The following is a 24,482-nucleotide window of genomic DNA, read 5'->3' on the forward strand; positions in this document are numbered from 1 at the left end:
TGCAAAAGGTGTTTTACACATGTTAAAGTAATTAAACATCCTTGCATAAAACTCTTAGGTATAATTCTTCATTAAATGCACTGTAATGCATTAACTTAAATTCAATTTATCATCCCAGAACAATGTGATAGTAGTATTTCGACAAGTCATGATGATGTTTACTATCTACTATTTTTATTATTATCATCTCCTTTCTTAATAAGTGCTCATGACTTGTTAGGAAAGGAGATAATAAACTGTCACCAGATGCATCTGGACTCGAGTGTAGTTATTTATAGTATGATTAATAGGGTATGATTATTATTTCCCCTAAAGTAGCTTCTTAATGAGATTTATGTGTCTGGATTTCTAGTTTTTCCGGCGTCTGAACGACTATAAGATCGACCACAAGCTGCTGCTGACAGGAACTCCCCTTCAGAACAACCTGGAGGAGCTTTTTCATCTGCTCAACTTCCTCACACCCAACCGTTTCAAGTAGGACCTCTCCCTTTTAAAACATCCACTCACACAATAACATTAAACATGCTTTTTTTTTTGTTTTGTTTTTGTTGCAGGTTTGGCAATGTTTGAATCATTATGTTTCACACACTTCTCTTCAAATAATACACTTCTATTTATAGCTACCTTGATCAAATACGTTAATTTGCTCCAATTTTTGAGACGCCACGTGATTGTGCCAGAAGGTTTCATTAAAATGGGCTTTATTGTTTTCCCAATGCAATGTCTCTTTCTCTCCGTGCAGTAACCTTGAGGGCTTCCTGGAAGAGTTTGCTGACATCTCCAAGGAGGACCAGATTAAGAAGCTGCACGACCTGCTTGGGCCTCACATGCTGCGGAGACTGAAGGCTGACGTCTTTAAGAACATGCCCGCCAAGACCGAGCTGATTGTCAGAGTGGAGCTGAGCCCTATGCAAAAGTAAGACACAGGCACACATGTTTAGGTAGGATATCACTTCATGGGTCAACTAGTTGTAGCAGTCTTGTTTAAAAGGTTCCCATCTCATAAAGAAGGTAGATTATGGGACTGTAATGTGTCCATGTAAAATGAGCAGATTTCATCAGTTATTTCCCCGTTACTATTTTATATTTGTTTCATATTTGATGTAAATAGTGTTAAACTGCCCCACGATTATTTTGCGAATTGTAGAGCTTTAGTATCTGTCATACAGGGCTGTAAAAATAAGTTTTGCAGAAAAATCCAAACAAATGCTTTTAAGAATTAATAAAGTTTCACAACCAATTTCATTTGAATCATTTATGCTGGAGGATTAGACTTGTCAGCAATTTTTTGCAACCCCATGAATAGTTAATCCTCTATAAAAAATGTCCCATGTTTTGTTTTGTGGAAATTTGTACAGAAATGAAATGATTAAATTAGTTATTAAATTGGTGTGTTGCATTTTTCAACTAAATCCAACACATTTGGACTTGTTCTGTCTGATTTCATATAGAAATCAAAGCCCTTCTTTATACTTACCTTTGCAACTGCTCTGTACATGTAACAATCCCTTTAATTTCTTGGAAATCTATGTCACATGGGATTAGAAACTGGGCCAGCTATTTAGCAAGAGTTAGAGAAAACAATCCCTCCCCAGTGTTTGATGCTATCACTCTAAACTGAACAATGTAGCAGAGAGGAAAAGGAAGGAAGTTTATCTCACTCCTCACTTGGTTTACACTCAATTGTTGCAGCTCTGATTGCATTGGTTTTTTTTTTTCATTATTATTTTGCATTTTCAAACACAGGAAGTACTACAAGCTGATCCTGACCAAGAACTTTGAGGCGCTGAATTCCAAAGGTGGAGGAAACCAGGTGTCCTTGCTCAATATCATGATGGACCTAAAGAAGTGCTGCAACCACCCCTACCTCTTCCCCGTCGCCTCCATGGTGAGACCAGAGTAATGAGCCAGCCCGTTTGACACCACATCCTCCACGGCAAACCTTTATGTAAACAAACAAAACAATAGCAAACAGCTTCTCAAATGTGGATATTATTTGATTTCTTTAGTCCGCTTGTGATGGTTAACTGAATAGCTCTGTGTTTTGGACGTAACAAGACATTTGAGGACATCAACTTTGGCATTGGAGTTTCTCACCATTTCCTGACATTTTACAGACCAAATCACTGATTGATTAATTAAAATAATTGATGGATTAATCAATGATGAAAATAATCATTGTAACTCATCCTGTTAATCCAGTCTTTGAAAAGACTGTTACCCATAGAAAAACATACACAAATGCATGCTAAGACTGTTTTTAACAGCTTTTTGTTCCTCAATAAAAATGGATTTAGTTGGCCTGTTATTGCAAGGACTTCATCTCTTCTCAAGCCTTATCTTAGAATTGTTGCGGATTTGCTGGACACTGCCACCTTGTGGTTGTGTGTGGGGGTGTACATACCTCAAATTTGCACTTGTCGGGCTGAAAGTGAGACAGCACTAATAGAACACAGTTAGAAGTTGTTAGATTATGTTAAAATGTAGTTATTTAAAATTGTAAGACCATGCCTCACTTGCATTTCTATGTAAATATGTCAATTGTAATAGTTATGTGATGATATATAAGTGTTAACGCTGCCCAAAAACCCCCAAAACACTGAGCATACCTGGCAATATAAATCCGAGTAATAGTTGTTTGTGTGTGTTTATAGGAAGCCCAGAAAACTCCCAGTGGCGCTTATGAGGGCTCAGCCCTCACCAAGGCCTCTGGAAAGCTGACGCTGATGCAGAAGATGCTGAGGAACCTGAAAGAGCAGGGCCACCGAGTTCTTGTCTTCTCACAGGTACCCACCTCACACCAACATAAACACACACACTCCAGATGGGCAGCTACCCACGCAGATGTTATAATCGTCCCGGGACGCCTCCAGGGGCCTCAGCAGCAGGCTGTGATTCCAGCTGTGCAGCTGCAAGGGTAATGAAGTATAGACACAAACACAAGCACATGACCAGCCGTGAACAGCTTCTCGTCTCCCTCTGCCGTGTCTAGATGACAAAAATGTTGGACTTACTCGAAGATTTCCTGGACTATGAAGGTTACAAATATGAGAGAATTGATGGCGGCGTCACGGGAGCGCTGAGACAAGAGGCCATCGACCGCTTCAATGGTGAGACACTGTCGAGTGTGGCGTAAGTTCCAACCGTCCCTTCAGTAAGAGCTGAATTAATACATTCATCATTCCTGTGTTGGATTCAGCCGGCGGAGAGTTTGTCAAATGATGCCTGAAACAAATGTCAAAAGATGAAACATTGCTCTGCTCTTTGACTTTTGTGCGTCCGTGTCTGAACTAGTCAGGTGGTGTGGGGAATCAAATTGATTCATCAGAATGATTCATCTGTGTAGGTAGCTCCTCAACTTTTTGTTGTATGTGCAGAACAAAGGATACTGGGTAGATGTGAAATTTACTGGCGTGCCGAGGCGTTTGCTGGCAATAAAGGCCATTTAATTATACAGTACGAGGAGAAGCCCGGGGGTGTGTGAGGCATCTTGTGGAGCTGGTACATTCACATTGGGCTTGTTTAGAAGAAGTTGAGACATCAGAAACTGTACGATGAACTGTAATAGAAATGTTATATATCAGAATATTTCATCTGGTATTTGTTATTGTGTACCTGAGAAACACGAGTCAGCGTTTAAAAAAAATGGATCACCATTTAAGAAATAGAATTAAAGAAATTATTATACAAAGAGAAGAGGATGGGTCCTGAGGAAGTGTTTTATGATTTTGCTTTGGAGAAAGAAACTCTGGCACGACATAGCAGAAAGTGCCAAACATGAAGATCCCTGATAAAACACCAGGTGGTCCTCCATAGTCCCAAAACAGCCTCGCAATTCAACTACCTTTCTAAAGCGTTCAGCTTTTCATTCCAGTGTCAACACTTTTTAGCTGAAACAGTCATTATTAATCCTGAACCAACTCAGTCCACCTTACTTGTCAGCTTGTCTCTACAGTACCTGTGACGCAGTAGCAGCCTTAAATAAACTGAAGCCAACTTTCAAAACACAAAGCTTCTGCTGTCGGCATGTTGGTAGTTTAGCTCGGCTGTTTTGTTGCTGATTCTTCTGGCTGTCGTCAGTTTAGGAAGGTGTCCTGTCAGAAAGCTGCTTCCATTCTGGTTTTAGAGCTTCTTAAAGTTGTAACGTCCGCTGACATAATGAATAAATCAGTTCTTAGACTGACCCACACAATGTTGATAGCTCAACTTATGTGTCACAGCGACAATGAAAAAACATGTAAACACTGGGTGCCGCATGCACAGACGGGACAAAGAGTGTTTTTTTCATAAATATTATCATTGATAGTTAGTTTTGCATGAAGTAGTGAATTTCTATGTGGAGTTTGTATGTTGATTCAGTCCAGGTTGTACTGTGTCGCCCACAGTCAGCTGACGTCAGCTCCAGAGCCCTGTAACCATAAACTAGATAAAGTGCTAATAAAGATTGTTGGGAAGGACATTTCTGAGAAGGAAATGACAATATGTACAAATGTAGATTTAAATCAAGAATTACATTAAAAAAATAAAATAAAATCTCAGAAAATGCTGATTAGAGTGTTTGAATACAGAAATCAGAACAAGAAAGAAAGTGAATGGAAAATACTGCTTATTCACAGTGAAGTATCTCCTTGTTACAGCTTGAGAAACACTTGACAGGTTAATTTGAAGTTGTTAGCTTTTTTTTCACGGCTGAAACACAGAATGATGAGTGTGGTTGTGATTTTGAACCGGTAGAAACGTCAGATGTGTGCCGTGAATTTTCAGAGTCAGAAATATTTTGGTGCAGTTTTACTTAACAGCAACTTAATATATATTAATCTCCTTGATCTAATTTTCTCATTAGTCTGTCTCTCTTCATCTCCTCTGTTTTTCCAGCTCCTGGTGCTTGTCAGTTCTGTTTCCTACTTTCCACGAGAGCAGGAGGATTAGGTATCAACTTGGCCACGGCCGACACTGTCGTCATCTTCGACTCTGACTGGAACCCTCACAACGACATCCAGGTAGGGTTTGACCGCCACTTGTGGAACAAAAGGGGATTCTCATGATATAAAGGTGAATCGTCCGTCTCCTGGCAGGCCTTCAGCCGAGCTCACCGTATCGGCCAGGCCAACAAGGTGATGATCTACCGCTTTGTGACGCGGGCCAGCGTGGAGGAGCGCATCACCCAGGTAGCGAAGAGAAAGATGATGCTGACTCATCTGGTGGTCCGGCCGGGTTTGGGCTCCAAAGCCGGTTCTATGTCCAAGCAGGAGCTGGATGACATCCTGAAGTTTGGGACGGAGGAGCTCTTCAAGGACGAGGGAGAAGGTAAAATCAGTTCAGCTCCAGAACAACAAGCACAAAAGCTTGAGTCTGTGTTTTTTTGTCAGATTCAATGAGGATTTTCAGTAAAACAGAATAATATGCGGTTTTGGATTAAAGTTTGAGTGCGGCTGATTCTAATAGGGAAGCTTTGGCAGGAGTCTTCTCCTGAATCAAATTATTTTGTCACACAGCCTCCTTTTAATGTCTTTCTTCTTGACAAGTTTGGCTGCCGGGTGCTTTCGGTTTCCTCTAACGATATGATTGGTTCAACTGGTTTGGAAGAGGGGAGTCGCATCATTCTCACTTTTCTCCTCCACGTCTGCCAGGTATGAAAAATAACTCGGGCGATAAAGTTGAAGATGAGGGCAACGTCATCCACTACGACAGCACGGCCATCGAGAGGCTGCTGGACCGGAGTCAGGACGCCACGGACGACTCCGACGTCCAGAACATGAACGAGTACCTCAGCTCCTTCAAAGTGGCCCAGTACATGGTCCGAGAGGAGGATAAGGTGAGAACAAAGGAAGAGGTGGAGGATTTACTCCCCCCCAGACATGATTAGTTGGGTTGAATAGAGAGTGAAGGTTTACTGCACAGCGTCTCGTAACACTTATTTGAACTTAAAATTGATCATTTTGTGAACACATGCTCACAGTTTTGGTTCATGTCATGTATTAGGTTACACTTGATCCACATTTATGGTGTGTAATGGGCAGCATAATTGCAGAGATTATCCATAACAATGTCCAGTGCTGTTATTTGGTTTCTACTTTCTAAAGTGATCATTCCAGATGCAAGGGCCACACAGTGGTTTAGTGGTTAGTATTCTCACGGGGGGGGTCCAGGGTTGAGTTTCAGGGCCTTTCTCTCTAGTGTTTTCATCCTACTGATGTTTTGGCTTAGAGTTTTTCTTCCTTCAATCCATTAAACATGAAACAAATAAAATGAGGCTAATTGTGACGGTGACAGTCGGGGTGTCACTGAGGGTCTGTAATTGACTGAATGCAGTGACTTTCAATTCTGTTGTCAAATTGAATGTCATAATTTCAAATTAAAAGTTCCATATAAAAGATTTCAAAAAGACCTTCAAACTTCAGTTCTGTTCAGTCGGATTTTGAACTACACAAGACATTCCCTGACTTGGAAAACGATCAGAACTCTAACTGGGAACAATCAGAGAGTGTTGTGATTTGTATCACCACTACATTCATACATGGCGCACACTGAAGAAGAGAAGAGAGCTCCAACCATGCATAGTTCCTGCTGCAGTACACCTGATCGCAATGCGATCACTTTATTTGGCATTCTTCGGTGGTTGGTGATGAAATCCTTCGATTTCAGCACGTTGAACATCTGATGTGGGGATCTCCAGGATCTGAGTTGGAGGCAGTATTAGTAGAACTATGGGCAAAGGCAGAGTCCATTCTGGACAGGTTGTCACAGGGCAAACATAGTGAGAAAACTTGTCTCGAAAGAGAAACTTGTCTCGAAATTTTAATTCTATTGCTTTCTAACTTGTGCACATCTTCCGGTGCAGATTGAGGAGATCGAACGGGAGATCATCAAACAGGAGGAGAACGTGGACCCGGATTATTGGGAGAAACTACTGCGGCATCACTACGAGCAGCAACAGGAAGATCTGGCCAGCAAACTGGGCAAAGGCAAGAGGAACCGCAAGCCGGTCAACTACAACGACGCGGCGCAGGAAGACCAAGGTAGGGACCGAGTGCCACTCCAGCGTGGCTGAACTGGGTCAACTCCTATGAACGGTTTCCGATCTGTGGCACCTGGAGAGAAGACTCTTTTAGTGATCCGTGGATGCATATATACAAAGCTTATTTATTACACAATGCTAAAAATCATCATAAAACACAACATTTCATTGTCAAGATTTGTTGTTTTAATCTCATAATCTTATGGGAAAACGGCAGGATTTGACTGTACTGTTTGAGTTATTACATGCACAGTGGAAGTGAATGGGCCTGGCCTATTGACAGACCACCATGTGCTGTTTCAGAGTGGCATGCTGACATTTCAGATAACCAGTCCGAGTATTCAGTGGGCTCCGAGGAGGAAGACGAGGACTTTGATGATCGGCCAGAAGGTAAGGCAGGCACGGCAGATGAAACAGAGACGTCAGATCCAGTAGAGCTTCTCATAAACGGTGAAAGATGTGTGTTGTAAGGAAATCTCTTCGGGTCTGCGTTGAATTACCGTTCAAAATTGAATCTGCAGTTGCAGTTCACTGGCAGACCCAAACAACTCATGTTGCCAAAAAGGCAAAAACACTATTCAAACTCAGACAGTTTGAAGAGAATGCCTGAAGCTCCTACATCTACTAATTGAATTAGCCTCATTAGAAACAAAATAAACATTTTCCGGGCTTTCTCCGTCTTCCTATCAATAATAATCCTCTGTGTCCAGGTCGAAGGCAGTCCCGCCGCCAGTTGAGGAATGAGAAGGATAAACCTCTGCCTCCTCTTCTGGCCAGAGTTGGAGGCAGCCTTGAGGTCTGTACATCTCTGGAAAGACTCTTTCATTTTGGACTTTTTTTATTATTATATTACAAAAATCTGTCAGTTTTTATTTAAGGCAAACTGGCACAGTAACATATTTTTCAAACAATTCAAACATCAATTATTCTAAATTGGAGATGGCAGCAGAGCTAATTTATCTCCCAACAACTCTGTAACTCCAAAGCTCATTAATCATCCTGATAATAGTGGACGGGATTTAAATGGGCCGCTTTGTGCTCGGTGGGATTCAGAGTTTATTTAAGCATTATCAGGCAGACAGAGTTATTCAAGGACAGGATTTGGGAGGTCTGAGAAATACACAGATATCTGCTGGAAGATGAGAAAAGTTTGGCGCATTTTAGCATTTTCATTTTAAATTCTATTATAATAATAAGCCACTCGTAAATTTTTTAGAAGCTAAAGTTGGTTTTGGTCTGAAGGATCATTGAATTATGGCGCTTTCCTTCAACAGGTGCTCGGCTTCAACACGCGCCAGCGGAAAGCCTTCCTGAACGCGGTGATGCGCTGGGGGATGCCATCCCAGGACGCCTTCTCCTCGCAGTGGCTGGTCAGAGACCTCAGGGGCAAAACCGAGAAAGAATTCAAGTAAGAACATTTCCGTCAAGAAAGAACTGACTTCCAACTGCCTCCTCGAAATCCACCGTTGTGCTCTTCTTTCCACCAGAGCTTACGTGTCCCTGTTCATGCGTCACTTGTGCGAGCCGGTGGCTGACGGGGCCGAGACGTTTGCGGACGGCGTCCCAAGGGAGGGTCTATGTCGTCAGCCGGTCCTCACACGCATCGGCGTCATGTCGCTCGTCAAAAAGAAGGTCAGATTCAAGCCGCTGGCCGCCATAGATCAAGACAAATAGGGTGAATCAAGCAAGTTATGATGTTTAACATTCCAGAATTCACTGTCAAAGCATAAACGGGACGACAGTGGACACGTCTGCTTATAGTTCCGCCAAACCAACACATGATTTGTTTTCAAATCATAATTGCACCCAAAATCTTTTATGAGAAACTCACTGAAACCCTTGAAAGTTGACCATTTTAGGAACATGCACTGTCTGAAGCATGTTTTATGGGTCAGTCTTTTTGAAGTCAGTCTTCAATAAATGTATTTCAAGCAACACTACTTTTATTGTGTTATATATATTATATACATATTTTTCATTAACTCAGAATCAGGATGAAATGAAGACGGTACCAGACATGGGTGACAGATCAGTGTGGCAGCCCAGTATTAGAAAACCAGGTACACCTTAAAGTAAATCGACTCTGTCTCCACTCTGGATCGGCTCTCAAACATTAAAAGCTTTGAGCAACTCTGTCATCTAACTTTCCACAATTTTTTTTAAAACCTGCTTGAACTGAAACTAATCCCAGGATCCACTTTGTGGCAGTCCATCACAGCGCTCTCTGCGAGAAAAGTGTCTTTATATTTACTATTAAAGCTTTAGAATAAAACCTCATAACTCTTTTATTGCTCTTGAGGACACAGAAAGTGTTCAATGTGTATCGGCAGTAAATTTCTGAAACTCTGAAGCAGCTCTGGGACTGCAACCATACATTTGTGGTAAAAAAAAATATATATAAAAAATCACAATAGCACGAGATAATGTTTCTGAAACTGTAAAGTGAATATTGTGCTTCTGTCAACCAGGTAGTCTGGTTTCTTGTGAAGCAGTAAGTCACCATTAAAATGTCAGAATCCTTGTTTTAGTGAAGCAATCATCCTGATATCTTAAGAGATGTTTTGATTGCACCAATACTTTTGATTTGTCTGTTCACTTGAAGTTATCCAAACAGATTTTTCTGTCCAACATGTTGTAACCTGACGACTTCCTGATGTGTTATCGGTGCCACAGGGGATGTGTGTTATACTACCAGACACCACAGACATGTAGGTGGTGTGTTTAACTGAGGTGGCATTAGGTAAAGTGACTTATTTTTTCTATTTTGAATGTTTTGTGTTCAGATCCAGGAGTTTGAGCACATCAACGGGCGGTGGAGTCTTCCGGAGCTCAAGCCCGAGGTCAGTGTGGACAAATCCTCCTCCAGGGCTTCCTCTCCCATCGTGAAGACCTCCACTCCCACCCCAGACGCCAGCTATAACAATACACCCTGCGCGTCCAAGCCAGGTGACCAACAATGCACACATGCCAGGTCCAGCAGGGGGCGCTCCCAACAAGTATGATCGGCTGTGTGATGGGCATGTGTGTTTATTTGTGTGGACAAATGCAGCAACCCCGGCTCCTGTGGAGAAGCCTGAGAAGAACGGGAAGGAAGGAGAGAAGGAAGAGGAGAAGGAGGAAGACGAGGCTGCGCTGGAAAAGGAGAAAGTAAAGGAGAAGGATGAAGGGAAAGAGATGGACAGCACCAAGAGTGCAGAGGAGGTGCGGCATGCTCCTAGATACATCTCCACAACGAAAACACCCGAGTTGACCACCCAGTCACTGACCATGTGCGGCTGTTTGCACTCCTCAGAGTGAGAATGTCCTTGGTTGTAATCTCGGATGAGCTTGGGAGTATTTCTGTGTTTGCATATCATCCCTCTGCATGTGTAGCTTTTCCCTGCTCTCCTTCTACAGTTACTTCACTCTGAAATAATTTTGTAGGTTTGTGTGATTGGCTGGCGACCTGTCCAGGGTGTACACTGCCCTCATCCTTTATCAGCTGTTGTCAGCTCCAGCGTCCTGTCACCTAAAACATAGTAGATATATGGACAGAGTCAATGCACATGCATTTTGTTAATGTCCAGATACATTTCTTACCGAATGAAACGAAACCTTGGAAGGGAAACTTTGATTATGGCGAGAGCCACAAAAATATCTAAATTGTTTTAGATTAATGAATGAACCATCTGAGTGTTTATGACTCTTATTAAATCAAAATAGTGTATGCATAACAACTTTGAAATGGAATTGTTCAAATGTGCTTAATTGAACTTCTCCTTTGCATCGCTATTTGAAACTATCTCATGGGCTGTGAAGAAGACAGGTGATCATCTAAAGGGACATCTCATATTTCCCAGGAGGTCATTTCTTTGACAAGAAAACTTTAATCTGTTTTTGCAAGTGTTTTGCTAAAACACAGTGCAATCATGAAATATTTCAAGCATTCAATGTAATTTGAGAGGTATTGTAAAACATTTTGAGACTTGATTTAAAGTTGTGTCTGTGTGGAACTTTGAAAAACAAACATATATCGCTAATGCAAGGTTTTAAATGTGAAGATAAACTATATTGCCAAATGTATTCGTTCGCCTGCCTCACATGCATATGAACTTTCCACAAAGTTTAGGAGTGTGTTCATGGTATTTTTTGACCATTCTTCTAGAAGGACTTTAGTGAGGTGGGACACTGATGTGGGGTGAGAAGCCCTGGTTTGCAGTGTCTGCTCTAGTTTATCCCAAAGGTGTTCTGTCGGGTTGAGGTCAGGACTCCGTGCAGGACAGTCAGACGGGCTCTTCCGTGTCTTTATGGACCTTGCTTTGCACACAAGTGCACAGTCATGTTGGAAAAGGAATCGAATGTCTCCAAACTGTTCTCCAAAATGTCCCTGCACGCTGAAGCTTTCAGAGTTTATTTCACTGGTACTAAGGGGCCGAGCCCAACTCCCCAAAAACAAGCCCACACCATAATCATAAAAACCATAAACCATAAAAACCCTCCATGAAGCTCTGTACACTCTGTTCTGGAGCTAATCTGCAGATTACATGAAGTTTGGAGGTCTGTAGCTATTGACTCTGCAGAAAGTTAGTGACCTCTGTGTTCTATGTGTCTCAGTATCCGCTGACCTCTCTCTGACTTTTCATGGCCGACCACTTAATGGCTGAGTTTCTGTTGTTCTTAATCGCTTCAACTTTGTTATAGTACTACTAACAGTGGATTGTGGAGTACTTAGTCATGAGGAAATTTCACGGCTGGACTTATTGCACAGGTGGCATCCTATCACTGTACCACGCTGGAATTCACTGAGCTCCTTAGAGCAACACATTCTTTCATAATTAGTCTGCATGCCGGGGTGCTTGATTCTTATACACCTGTGGCCACGGAGGTGATTGGAACTCCTGAATTCAACGATTTGGATGGCAGAGCAAATACTTTTAGCAATATAGTGTATCTGTTACTGAGCAAAAATGTCTTCTTTTCAGGTTTCAACAAAAGAGGCGACACAAAGTACATCTCCTGGTCAAAAAAGTAATGAGAGTGACGTGAAAGACAATGAAAAGAAGGGAACGAGTGACGCCTCAGCCGCTGCGATTGAAGAGAACAAAGTACAGGAGGAGAGCAAAGAGGAGACGAAACAGGCATCCAAGCAAGACACAGACGTGAAAGAGGAGAAATCAGGTGAAGCGAAAAAGAACAGAGATCTAAATTGACGGGCTGAAAAGTGAAGCTTCGCTGTCTTTTATTGAGTGAGGTCGAAATTGGCCATTTGTGGCTAAGTTGTCTTTGCTTTTACAGAAGGAGGAAAGGCAGAGACGGGGAAGGAGAAAGAAAAGGGGGAGGAAACGGCGACGACAACAGAAGCGACGGACGTCAAGGAAAAAACCGAGGCAGCTGATGTGAAGAAAGGTGGGTGTCACCGCATTTCCTGTTTAGTAATCAGTGCTTTAAATCAATGGCTCCCATCCCTTTCCGCTAATAGTGTCTAGAAAATGTTGGTTGGGAATCAGTGCTTTAGATGATGCTGAATAACCTGTTCCCTGTGCTTCTTCATAGAAGAGGTCAAAGGTGAAAAGGATGCCGCAAAAGAAGTCAAGCCAGCGAAGGAGGAGGCGCCCAGGGGGAACGGGAGACCTCCCAGCGAGCGACCGCGTTTCATGTTCAACATCGCAGACGGTGGCTTCACCGGTTAGTGCGGAGTTACTGACACTGAATGTGGAAATGATAATGTGCATATATGTTGTGTGTTTAAAGACTACTATCAGGTCCCTGGCCGTCGTTCGTCTCCTTCGACAGCTTTGACGTGATGTGTAACTTGTAACTCATCCTATATTTACACCACATGACCCACTGACCAGTGATGCAGAAATGAAATGACATTTCCAAGTTAACTCGATTTCTCAAATATACGTGCATCACTCAGTATGAAGCAACCTGCATGTGAAGATGTGGTCACATTATATTATAAGTTGAGTTTTCATAGAAACGGCAAAAAAAAAAAAATAGTGATGTCATGCTTTTGCTGACCGATATTGTGATGACTCTTGTTTAAGAACTTCTAACTTCTGTTTTCTTTTGGCACTTCCTTCTTTTCCCTGAATGTTCCACAGACAATTTAAAAGAAAAAAGATGTTTCACAGATCAGTTTAGTGCTAAAACTAGTAGATTCTGACCTTTACTCACAAGAGTGTCTAACTACACATCCCAGCTACTGTAGTAGAAAATGAGCATTATGTCTCCTCGCCGATGGAAGGAGAAAGAGGGTAAAAGGTGTGAGTGCTAAAATAACTTAAAAGTTCCCTGGAAAAGTTACTGAACAGTTCACACATCATAAACTGGACTTGTAAAATTGAACAAACAAACCCTTCCCCTTGGTCCCCGGAGCTTTTCTGTAAAAGCAGCGGTGAGTCAAATTTATCTCCGCCGCCATCACACGAGTCCAGGAAAAGATCTGGGCGCGCAGACACGCCGCAGAAAACACCTGCAGCCAGGATTCAGCTCACTAAGCACTTTGAGATCAGCCTCATTTTCACTCTGTGTCTGGCTTCGCCCCGCAGAGCTGCACACTCTCTGGCAGAACGAGGAGCGGGCCGCCATCTCCTCGGGGAAGATGAATGAGATCTGGCACCGCCGACACGACTTCTGGCTGCTGGCGGGAATCGTGATGTATCCTTGACAGCGGTTGCCCGGGCGATGACCCTGCTGTGTTTATTTTTCTATCAGGCCGGCAGAAGCCCGGCGTAATAAGTCAACAACGCGGCCAGCGCTTCGCTAAACAGCAAACCTTGTCTGCGGGACGCTGGTGTACTGGGTCGTTTAGTTCATGTTGTTCTTCTTCACGGTAATTAAGGCCATTGAGTGATCACACAAAAAAAACCTTGTTTTCATTATTCTGCAAGCTAATGCTGAGTCCCAAATAAAATTCATAGGGTAGAAGTGCTTTGGCTTGGAAGCTGCCTACAATAAATCAAAGTTCTGCATTTCAATGGGAAGAAATAAATCATAAGAAAAATAAAATCATCACACTGCTTAAAGGTGTAGAAGATAAAATGGATTCAAATATTTTAACTCCACTTTCAAATGTGAACGAAAACCTGCAGAAAAATGTCATCAAATGTCTAAATGTGCTTGAGTAAGACAGTAAACTCCATGTTCATGTAAAGTAGACTGAAACCATTAAAAAAAAAAAAGTCTTGAATTTCCTGTTATAACTGGGAGTGTTCGTGAGCCTTGACTCTTTGGTGTGGCAGTCACGGCTACGCTCGGTGGCAGGACATCCAGAACGATCCGCAGTTTGCCATCGTCAACGAGCCTTTCAAGTCACAGGCCAACAAAGGCAACTTCCTCGAGATGAAGAACAAGTTCTTGGCACGGCGCTTCAAGGTAACCCGAGACGTAGCTGCTCCTCCCGTGCTGGGCGGAGCTTAGGACTTCGGTGTGTGTGTGGTCGAGGGTGGGCTTCTCATAATTCAATGATCTCGATGGATGTTACGATATCTTGAGAAACGCTGGAGGAGCCGCCTCTTAGAGCCGTAGGAGTTAAATTCACACAGTGTTGGACGCTTTCGTTTGCTAATAAAATCTCCCGAGGTTCTCCGTCTTCGATCACCTGACCTTCCCGATGGTCGGATGACGGTTGCCCCTAGACCCACATATTGGCTGAATGGTATTGCTGACCACTGCATTTCCGGAGGAGCTCTCATCCTGTTTTCGAGCGGCTCACATGTTTCAGATCCTTCCTTCAACATCCTCATTTACTGTATCCCTCCCTGCCTCACTTGCATCATTTCTCGTTATCTCTCTTGCTAAATTAGTGGAGCTTTTTTTTTTTTTTCTGTGTAAATCTGCCGCCAAGAACGCCAGAGGCAGCACAATTCTCTTCAATCTTACATGACTGCTTCTTTTGCAATATGTTTAAATCTGTCCTTCTTCCAGGGTCCAGATGAGTTCTTTCTCTTGAATTTTACTTTCAAACTGAAAAGACCCGTCACAGATGATTGGAGCGGTCATCAGGCAAAATATAGTGAGGCCAGAGGTCAAAAAAGGTGCTGGAGAAGCTATTTTATCATTTTGTTTCTTGAAGACAAATGAAATTCCTTTTCTGCCTTTGAGTTCTGCTTCAGTCTCATGTTAGAAACTACACTGGGTCGGTTTTTTTTTTAAATATTCTTATTATTAGAGCTTGTTTTATTGTAAAGATCAATTCATTTTGGAGATAGAGACGATCTTAATTGTAATCTTTGCACAGCTGAAGGTATTTATCTGGTGTGGCACAGAGAACTCTTTATCGCTTATAATATGGATTCACAGGGACAGATACACTCGGTTTGCAGTTACTTTTCAGAATCTTTAATTCCGCCCTCTTATCTCATGTATGTTGGCTGCTTTCGCTGGAATGAAGCAGATGTCTTTGGTAAAAATCACATCCTGTTGCGAGATAACAGCGTTTCACATATGAAGCGTGTTTACACCTGAACACAAAAAAGACGAACCAAAACATCTCATTTTTGAAAAGAGGTACAGCTGAAAATAGAGCAAAGTCTAGATGGTGGGAGAATTTCAAGACTTCCCATGTTTCTTCCTCCTTTTTTTTAATGGTTTGAAGTTATGCAATGATAAAGTCAGTTGCAATAATTTTTCATTAAAATAGACCAAAATAAGTCGGTTTCAATTGATCAGGAATTTAAAAAATTATTATACAATAATGTCAAATGATATCAAAGTACTCTCTCTCTCAATGGCTTAATTGTAAAGTAAATGATTTATATTTAAAATTATTGCAATGCTATTTGTAGAGCTATTTGTAGAATTAGTCTTTTGTGTTGAAATATTACACTAGTTTTTGTTGTATTGAAGGTTTGTGAACAAAACCTTTTTGGAAAAATAAAAAACTAGTGTACTTTGTCTGCTGTGTGGGTTTAAAACAGTGAATAATACTATAAGAAAGGATATGAGGTGGTGAAGACAAACTGAGCAAGGAAATAATTAGCAAGCGATCACAAATTCTATTTCTTTTCCCCCCTTATGTTATTTTCACATTTAGTTTTTTTCCTAATTTTTTTGTTTTTGTTATTTTTGTTTTTTCATTTTTTTTCTATTTTGTTATTTTCCTTTTGTCATTTAATTTTTGCTTTTTTTCTTCTTTTGCCCATTTTTCACAGATGATAGATTTTTTAATTTAAAACCTGGTGTGTGCAATTGATGATCTTCATTTTATTATTCAATGATTGTAATTTCTTTTTATGAGTTCATCCCAGCGGTGTCTGATCATCTCTCCCGTCCTCACCAGGTCTAAAGGCAGCAACAGCCTGCGCCACCGAACTCGTTTTTCTAGGAGAAAGAAGAAAGAGAAAAGAAGTTAGAAATAAAATAAATTGCTATTTGATGAATACAGCACTACAGATAATGCTAGAGGAGACTTTGTCTTTAGATTTAGAGTCGTTCTGAATCTGAACAATCCATTCACAGATACAGGAGACGAGACATTATGACATTAATTTTCCAGAAACTACAGCTGAAACTAGATATTTACTGCCTCTTTATGCCTCTTGCAGCTCACCTAAGCCTGTGATAATCTCTCTACGAGTGAAGCTGCTTCGCTTGAGCGAATCGCACAGAAGACAAGTTGCTCTTATTTTCTATAAAAACATTTAAATCACTGATCTTTGGCTGTCTGACTTGAATTTGTAGCCCAAAGCAGCTCATTGGAAAATTGTAGCCTCTTAAACCTTTTTCATGATTACCTACTAAGTGAAGCTGCGAAGGCTCCATCATTAGGTCAGCTACAGACTATCTGCATCGTTTCAGCGGTGCACAATGTGCTGGAGGGGCGCCAACCTGAGTGTTAAATTACTAAAAATGAGGATTGTTCACGTGTTTATAACATTTTATTTTAGTAGAAGAGGGCAATTATGGCATATTGAGCCCCATAAATCTGAGTAACAAGGTATTTTTGGAGGAACGCTCCGGCCAACTGGAAGCAGCAGAGTTGCAAAACATCGAGAATAATACTCAGGAAAAACAGAAGATTAAAGCCATCTTAAGTTGAAATCAATCATCTGTGTTTGTCAGACGTTTATATCAACAAAAATAACGTTGTTTTTTTTAATGTAAAGCATTGCCTTTTTACTCTCGTCTTTCCCGTTTTCCTGCAGCTGTTGGAGCAAGCGCTCGTGATAGAGGAGCAGTTGCGGCGGGCGGCTTACCTTAACATGACCCAGGACCCCAGCCACCCCGCCATGGCCCTCAACGCCCGCTTCGCAGAGGTGGAGTGCCTGGCGGAGTCACACCAGCACCTCAGCAAAGAGTCACTGGCGGGCAACAAGCCCGCCAACGCCGTCCTCCACAAAGGTCAGTGACGGCGGGATGACACGGACAGTCGTGGTCAAACTGTTTCCTCCTGCGTGGTCAAAACAAAGTACATTTCTACACAAAGGTTGCTGTTGCGTCCATCAGAAGAATAAACGAGGATTCAGAGAAAGTGGAGCCGATTGGCCGATTAAAAGTTGCACGTCGACATTATCCCACCGCAGCTGTTGCGCAATCTCTGCGGCCGCGCTGACCGTATCGCTCCGCCTGCTCACTTCACCACCGCCAGGCAGATAAGCTTACGCCACGATAAGTGAGCGCTCCAAACATTTCCTCAGCGGTTCTCCGGCGAGTCTGTCCATGTTTACATCGCGCCGCTGAAACAATAACAACCTCGGCACACTACCGTTCTTGTTCCTGTGTGTCTGCATGTTAGAGCCCCGAACTTAAAGAGTTGCTCAGACGCTTTTATCGCAACGCGAGCGACTCTGACAGTCTGTGATTTATTCCATGTAGGGATGTGATGACAGAAAGGTCCGATAATAAAAAGACGGGAACTGTAATCACTTATGAAAGCAGCATCAGAAATGTGCTATTTATGCATCTGTGGCTCAACATTACAAGCAGCTAAAGTAAGAAATCTTAGAAAGAAGACTGCATAAACACAGTATTCATAGTCTTGAGATCTCTAAAATTATACTGACAACCATAGTCGTACTAAGCTTATTTGTTTAAGAACAGTGAAACATGTTTTGGCGCAAGAGCAGAAAAGAACTATCTCAGTAATCTACTATCACTTCTCAAGTTTACCATTGTAAGCGTCGATTTTTAAAAAAAAAATTTTTTAAAAGATTATTTGCAAAGACATTTTTCCAAAACAAAAAGGAAAACTTGTAACCATAAGTTCACTGGTTCAAATCCTACTATCTGTGGGTCCCTGAGCAAGGCAATTACCCTCAAGCTCTTCAACAAAGAAGGCATCAAACCTGCGCCAAAACAAACATGTGGATCAGCCGGTGAAACCCCCCGAGGGAGCAGCCGGATCGGGATCTGTCAAGCCAGAGAAGAAACAAACCCACAAGAACCGCTGGCTGACCCCCTCACAGGTCAAACTAACCCACAGAAGGCTGCACTTTCACATTAAAGGTCTTGTTATCAACAGCTGATCAATACCTGAAACTTGTTTGTTGAAACGAGTTAGATCAGGGGTGTCTAACACATTTTAGTTCAGGGGAAACAGAGTCCACTTTCATCTTGAGTGGACCGGACCAATAAAATTGTTCCATAATTACCTTAAAATTTTAACTTTAAAGTTTTTCTTTGTTGTGCCGCAGAGTGTACACGTGATGGAAATATTCTCGCAAAACCAAACAATTACTAATAATGAAATGACTACAATCTCAACATTAAGCCAATTTTGATTAAACATTCTGGTGCAAAATACAGTGAAATGTCCCAAAAATACATTTCCTATATCAGTTGCATTATGCATGTTTACAATCGCACCCTGACAGAACGACTTTGAGGCTAATGCTAGTTCGCTATCTTTCATAGCAGCATCACTGATATCTCAGCTCAGTGTCGTGTTGTGTCCACTACTCTTAAGAAATCTGTTAAACATTTTATGTTTTCTATGAAATGTTTACAATTTTCTTGTTGGTTTGGCCGGATCGGAGCCTCTTGCAGGCTGGTTTTGGGCCGCGGGCCTTATGTTTGAAATCCCTGACTTACAGACTTTGAGATTGCCAGGTATAGTAGGTCTCTGTATATAACCTGCAACAGGCACACACATTTATTACGGCCATACATTTTATTATTTTTTTTGCAGTACAGCGTCATTGTATTTATTATCACATTTTACTACCGTGTTTTTTTGTTTTTTTTGTCTTACTTCTCCAACTGAAAACGTATTTCTTTTCGGCATTCATCAGAAATTGCGCCCATGAGTCACTGTCAACCTCGTTTTTCAGCTATTAAAATGGATTTCACTCGTACTCTGATCTTTATTAAACAGAAAGAATTTGAATAAGTCATTACCTTTTTTCTTTCTACCTTTTTTTATATATATACTGTATATATATATATATATATATATATATATATATATATATATATATATATGGAATTTGTTCCTGGAAAGAAACATGAACCAGGCTGTTGTCGATGTCGTTGCAGTGTTAAACCAGTTGGAGGAGCTGCTAAGCGACATGAAGGCCGATGTGACTCGGCTACCGGCCACGCTGTCCAGAGTCCCGCCCATCGCCGCTCGCCTGCAAATGTCTGAGAGGAGCATCCTCAGCCGGCTCGCCAGCAAAGGCACTGAGACGCACACACCCCCGGTCAGTGGCCTCGTTATTTTTTATTTTCATTTAAAAAAAATTTAGCGCGCCAAGAAAAACAAACACACACACAGGTGCAAGCAGCAACACTCACGAGTTACAACCTGCTCGCGTTGCACGGTGCACATAAGGGGGAAAAACTCGATGGCGGCCATCCAATGCAAATCCAGAGCCTTATTATCTTGTCACCCACCTGCGTGTTTTCCTTACTGCTGAGTCAGCTTTTTGTTTGGCAGCGTGCACGACTTTTAAGTGATTTATTGTTACTAACGGGTAAATCTTCTATTCCTCAAAGTCCTGTATGTTTCATTTCCCTTCCAGCCCATACCTCCAGGACCCTACGCAATCCCTCAAAACTACGGCGCCCCCTTCACCCCGGCACCCCCGAGCGCCCTGCACATGGGAGGGGCCAATTACAGTCAGATGCCACCCGGATCGTTCATATCAGGTCAGTGTTTGCATCTTTGTCAATACTAACATCCTTTTAAATGGCAGTGTGGTCTGGACCTGGAGTGTCAGTGTTTACTTCGTGATGCGACAGCAGTGAAAGTTTGCAGATCGGCGGAAAGGAAATGACCCTGAAACTGCACATTTGTGCAGGAGTGAGGAGGTGTTGTGTATAATCATCATGAGGTATTAGGGATTTGATAATTATAGTACTCCACATAATTTAAGGAAGAAGAATACCAGGTTGTTTGATCTGTTTGACACTTGGCAAGCACACGATTTAAGCCAGATTAATGCTTCTTTGTGGAGGTGTTATTGTAGCTCCACTGTAGCCGCCTCTGGCACAGGAACCGATTTCTATCTCAGCATTTAAGAAGATGACTGTCATAACACTTCTGCATTAGTAGATTTAGTTTGCACCGTCGTGTACATTAGTTTATTTACTACAGAAGGTTCTGTTGTTATTCTTTCACTTTTTACCTTCTAATAACGGGCGGTGTTCGAAGTGGCTTCACTAACTTGAGTCAAAAAGACTCCAGCTTGAGTTCACTTCAGGTGACGTTCGCTTTACTCATCATGAGGAATGCTCCTCGGCCTGTCAAACAGAGACTGCATCTAAAGATGGATGAAGTGTCCCTGCTTCCTCCCAACTGAACTAAAGGAAGCCAAGATATCGCACTCATGCGTCTTTCTTGTCACATCATTTGTGGACCATCAGAGAACTCTGGAAAACAATTGAACAAATCCAAAAGGCAAAAAAATAAACCATTAAAATGTGTTTAAGATGTGGCGTATTGGTCTGAATTTTAAATTGATCCTGATTATAAGACCACCCCCTCCCAACCTCTTCGTTAGCCGCTCCATCTAGTTCATTAGAGCTGAGCAAAGTACAAACTTCTAGAGAAAACCAACTCGTTCAGACTCGAACCCCAGACATCCTCGCTATGAGATGACAGTTCTAACCACCATGGAATAAAGGTTGTGAGGACCAAATCATACATTTTCTTTTGGACAACAATTTTATTTTTGACATTAAAGTTATTGAAAACACATGGATTTGGAACATCTGTTGTTCACTTTTTAATTTGACACAGACACTTATTTAACTGTGCTACTTTACTTGACACCTCAGATGTTTCCTGGTGATTGAAGAGTCTTAATATTCAGTGTCCAGGGTCCTCAGCACATATGTTGGTTCAACCTGCTGCTCACGAAGCCTCATCCTCGCTGCCATCCAAAGCGTTTGAGATGCAGCATCATAAAACCCTTTGAAAGACCTAATAAGAGCAACATCCAGCGCCTGTAGCTGGATTGTCGTTCCTTTGGTAGGATGAATGTCACCGTTCATCGCACACACAGATCTAGTCCTGCGTACCAGCAGGAGCTCATCATTAGACACCAAAGACAAGATGGCCCCACTTTTTCAGGCCTATTCTAAGAAAGAAAAAGAAAAAATCATTATTTGTGTTCAGACCAATATGGTACAAATTAGTTAGTTTTAATAAACGCCCTCTGCTAACATGCACAGAAACATTCCCATCTTCCATCTTTTAATGCAGTCGCTGTTTTGAAAACAGCTGTGTAAGGTATGTTATGATGATGTCTGATGAAATAACCCTGCTAAATGTCGTAGTGATGTCAGAAGAATTATCTGTGCTTTGGTGTGAAATTCTGAGTTTTTAAACAAAAACCAAACCAAACTCTTTATGTGCTTCTCAAATGGTTCCATTTTCCAAGTTGGGGAGTCAATCATTGGACTTTGATATGTTTCTGTGTAGAACTGCATTGAACCTTGTAAAAATGATGTATTAAAATGATGAAGAACGATGTGGTGTTTGTACTATAGGAGTATATAAACCAACAGGAATGGCTTTTCACAGTTTGTACTCATTGATTATAGACTCACAGTAAATACGTTTGTACCAATTCTTAACCATTTTTCTTCCTTTTAGCCAAATTTTTACTCTTTTCTGGGATTTTTTTGTTTGTATGTTCCCAAAATGTACAAATATTTTATATTGTTTAAAAAAAAATTTGGTTTGGTTTGTTTTCTCCTATTACACGATGGGGCTAGTAGGCAGTGGTCATGTCAGGATAACTTGGCTTCTGCTGAAGCAATACTGCTGATTTTTATTTAATTTGTTTCATGCATGCTCACCATCTCTGTGGAATGCGAAGCTGCGATGCTGCTGCGCTACTTCGACTTCACTTTGCAACAAATAGGCAACACGGTTTAAAGCAAAATTGCTGCATCGTAAAACAGAAATGTGTTGAGGGTCATTTTTTTTCTTTCCCTTCTCCTTACCCTCAACAATTTCTCCTGGCGTCAGAAACCTGTAGGCAAACAGAAGCAGGCCCGTGTGACCAGTTCCAGTTCTTGCGGTCTCCATGTGGCATCTGTGTATTTAAATATTTGAGAGCTCCGGAGCCGACTCGCACAGCACCCCGACGGAGAGGCACAAGTCTGGCCTCAGAGATCAAGACTTGATTACTTGGCAAGTGGCACTGATGACGGGCAGAACCAGTCCAAAATGTTGCTCCTATTTTTAAAGATATCATCTGAGGAATTCCATCTTTATATGGTTATGTTGTTGTGGAAAAACATTTTACGAAAGAAAATGGAAAAATATGTCCTGGCCTCATGGAAACCACTGTCTCTGGGAAATGGGTATTTCAGGATTTCAATGCACTGGACTCACTTTTTTTTTTTTTTGGGTGATCAAGAACGAGCTTTTTTTCAAGTCTTAAGTTTCATTATAATCCTCAAACGTGTGGAGAACCTGATGACTTCTAAAGCGGTTCTGTTTCGAGCACTCTGAATGGACACTGTATCTCCCCAAGCAGCTTTAGAGATGAAACCTTAAAAATCCAGAACGGAGTCCATATCGGAAAAAAAAACATCTGTAGCAGAGTTTCAGATGTGGCTGCCAGATAGACACCTGAAATAGACATTACCAGAATCAAACACAAACTTTCTGCAGTGCTATATTAAGGCTTTTTTTTTTCCTCCTTCTTAACATGTCCAGCCTCAAAACCCCAATACTCCGCTCAGCCATTACGGGATCTAATGGCACATTGTGCAACAATACAGCACCGTCTGGAGCACTATCAAACCTGTTGAGGGCCTATTTTCTTTTTCAAGAATGTTTATTTTTCTCTCGTGAAGTCCGATTGTAGCTCCCATTACTTACTGAGTTGAAGTCTTAAGAAATAAAGGGGAGAAAGAAAAAAAGCATCAAATTTTTTAGTCTTGGCTTCTTGTCCTGCTCCACTCGCCTGCAGTCTGTCAGAGACCACTGGCAGTTTGTGAATTTATTTTCTTATAATTAGTTTGGTAACAGCATATGCTCTCCAGATACGCTCTCTGCTCTGCATGTGCATTCGTGTTCAGAGATGTTTAGATAGCAGAGATGTGGCAGAGATAACTGGTAAAACCTGATATTCCCCAATAGCTTTGCCCTAAAAAAAAACCGCAACACCAAGCTCCCTCCTCGGAGCTGCGCCTGCCTCTCTCGCTCCGTGTATCTTGATTTTTGTAATTGTAGACTGAGACATCTGTCAAAAGCATTGCATTTTAGAGAGCCAGGGCCTATCTCTGAAAATGTCATTATGCTCAGGCTGTCTGAGGCCGCACGCTGCCAAGAAAACATTCGGACTTTGTACCAAGGTATTTTGAGAGGGACAGAAACCACAGGAGTTTGGTTGTGTAAACGTCGTGTTGTGACTTGTGAAACGGCGGTGGGCTGGGCCGAGCCGAAGCGCTGGCTGTTCAGAAATAGTCGCGCGTGAGTTGTATTGCTCCGTGGGTTTTTTTTCTTTCTTTCTTTCTTTCTCTCTCTCTCTCTCTCTCTGTCTTTCTCTCTCTGCTCGCCGGGGCCTCACGGTGAGGTGCAGCCAGGTCCGGGCTGAACCGCGTGCAGTCTGAGCGCTCTGGCAGGGCACAAGCATGCAGCAAATGAGACCGCAGTTATGGTCTTGATTGGGGTCACATTGGTTCCTGACCTCTTTAGGTTCAGCCGGAGCGAGAGGGGGAGAAAAAAAAATAATAAAAGGGAACGAGAGTAAAAACAACAGGAATTCTCTGATTTTGTGACCTTCTAACTTTTCCGCCATTAACGGAGCTTTCTTGAGAGAAGCTCCCACACTTGAGTACACAAAAACCTCTCCAAAAATATGCACGTCTGCTGTGGCACGTTTAAACTCAACATCTCCGCTGCTTCGGCTACACTCTGTGAACTCTGCGATGCACAATGCACCAGTGGAGGACTGTTGTGTGCTGTCTCACACGTGGCAATAACGCCAGCATTTGCACAATATCTTGAATTGCATTTTGGAAAACCTGTTTCAGCCATCAGGAAGCTGCACATCTGCGCTAGAAGGAGTCCCACATTCTA

The 24,482-nt window shown here is 42.0% G+C and overlaps 1 protein-coding gene and 2 long non-coding RNA genes across 4 annotated transcripts in view; 1 reads left to right on the top strand and 2 right to left on the bottom strand.

Annotated features, from left to right (window-relative positions):
• The window catches only part of chd3 (chromodomain helicase DNA binding protein 3), a 48,816-nt gene that overhangs the window by 16,160 nt on the left and 8,174 nt on the right, over positions 1 to 24,482 (top strand). For both annotated transcript variants that reach the window (XM_080486755.1, XM_080486754.1), the window contains exons 17-39: positions 353 to 474; positions 743 to 916; positions 1,747 to 1,888; positions 2,655 to 2,786; positions 2,993 to 3,110; positions 4,876 to 5,000; positions 5,076 to 5,307; positions 5,631 to 5,815; positions 6,842 to 7,019; positions 7,322 to 7,408; positions 7,729 to 7,814; positions 8,293 to 8,426; positions 8,506 to 8,650; positions 9,802 to 9,964; positions 10,068 to 10,219; positions 11,980 to 12,175; positions 12,293 to 12,403; positions 12,551 to 12,682; positions 13,552 to 13,660; positions 14,245 to 14,377; positions 17,149 to 17,344; positions 19,478 to 19,641; positions 19,963 to 20,089. In XM_080486755.1, coding sequence (XP_080342881.1) covers positions 353 to 474; positions 743 to 916; positions 1,747 to 1,888; positions 2,655 to 2,786; positions 2,993 to 3,110; positions 4,876 to 5,000; positions 5,076 to 5,307; positions 5,631 to 5,815; positions 6,842 to 7,019; positions 7,322 to 7,408; positions 7,729 to 7,814; positions 8,293 to 8,426; positions 8,506 to 8,650; positions 9,802 to 9,964; positions 10,068 to 10,219; positions 11,980 to 12,175; positions 12,293 to 12,403; positions 12,551 to 12,682; positions 13,552 to 13,660; positions 14,245 to 14,377; positions 17,149 to 17,344; positions 19,478 to 19,641; positions 19,963 to 20,089 — 3,343 coding nt within the window. The remainder of the gene's footprint in view (positions 1 to 352; positions 475 to 742; positions 917 to 1,746; positions 1,889 to 2,654; positions 2,787 to 2,992; positions 3,111 to 4,875; positions 5,001 to 5,075; positions 5,308 to 5,630; positions 5,816 to 6,841; positions 7,020 to 7,321; positions 7,409 to 7,728; positions 7,815 to 8,292; positions 8,427 to 8,505; positions 8,651 to 9,801; positions 9,965 to 10,067; positions 10,220 to 11,979; positions 12,176 to 12,292; positions 12,404 to 12,550; positions 12,683 to 13,551; positions 13,661 to 14,244; positions 14,378 to 17,148; positions 17,345 to 19,477; positions 19,642 to 19,962; positions 20,090 to 24,482) is intronic.
• Positions 789 to 3,097, bottom strand: LOC308124000. The gene is made up of 4 exons (XR_013936270.1): positions 3,015 to 3,097; positions 2,795 to 2,909; positions 1,868 to 1,942; positions 789 to 906 (listed from the first exon to the last, which is right to left on the bottom strand). It is a non-coding gene; the product is annotated as an uncharacterized lncRNA (long non-coding RNA).
• Positions 15,324 to 17,777, bottom strand: LOC308123999. The gene is made up of 3 exons (XR_013936269.1): positions 17,522 to 17,777; positions 17,200 to 17,393; positions 15,324 to 16,324 (listed from the first exon to the last, which is right to left on the bottom strand). It is a non-coding gene; the product is annotated as an uncharacterized lncRNA (long non-coding RNA).

This window comes from Lipophrys pholis (assembly GCF_963383615.2).
Source record: "Lipophrys pholis genome assembly, chromosome: 18".
NCBI classification, from domain to species: domain Eukaryota; kingdom Metazoa; phylum Chordata; class Actinopteri; order Blenniiformes; family Blenniidae; genus Lipophrys; species Lipophrys pholis.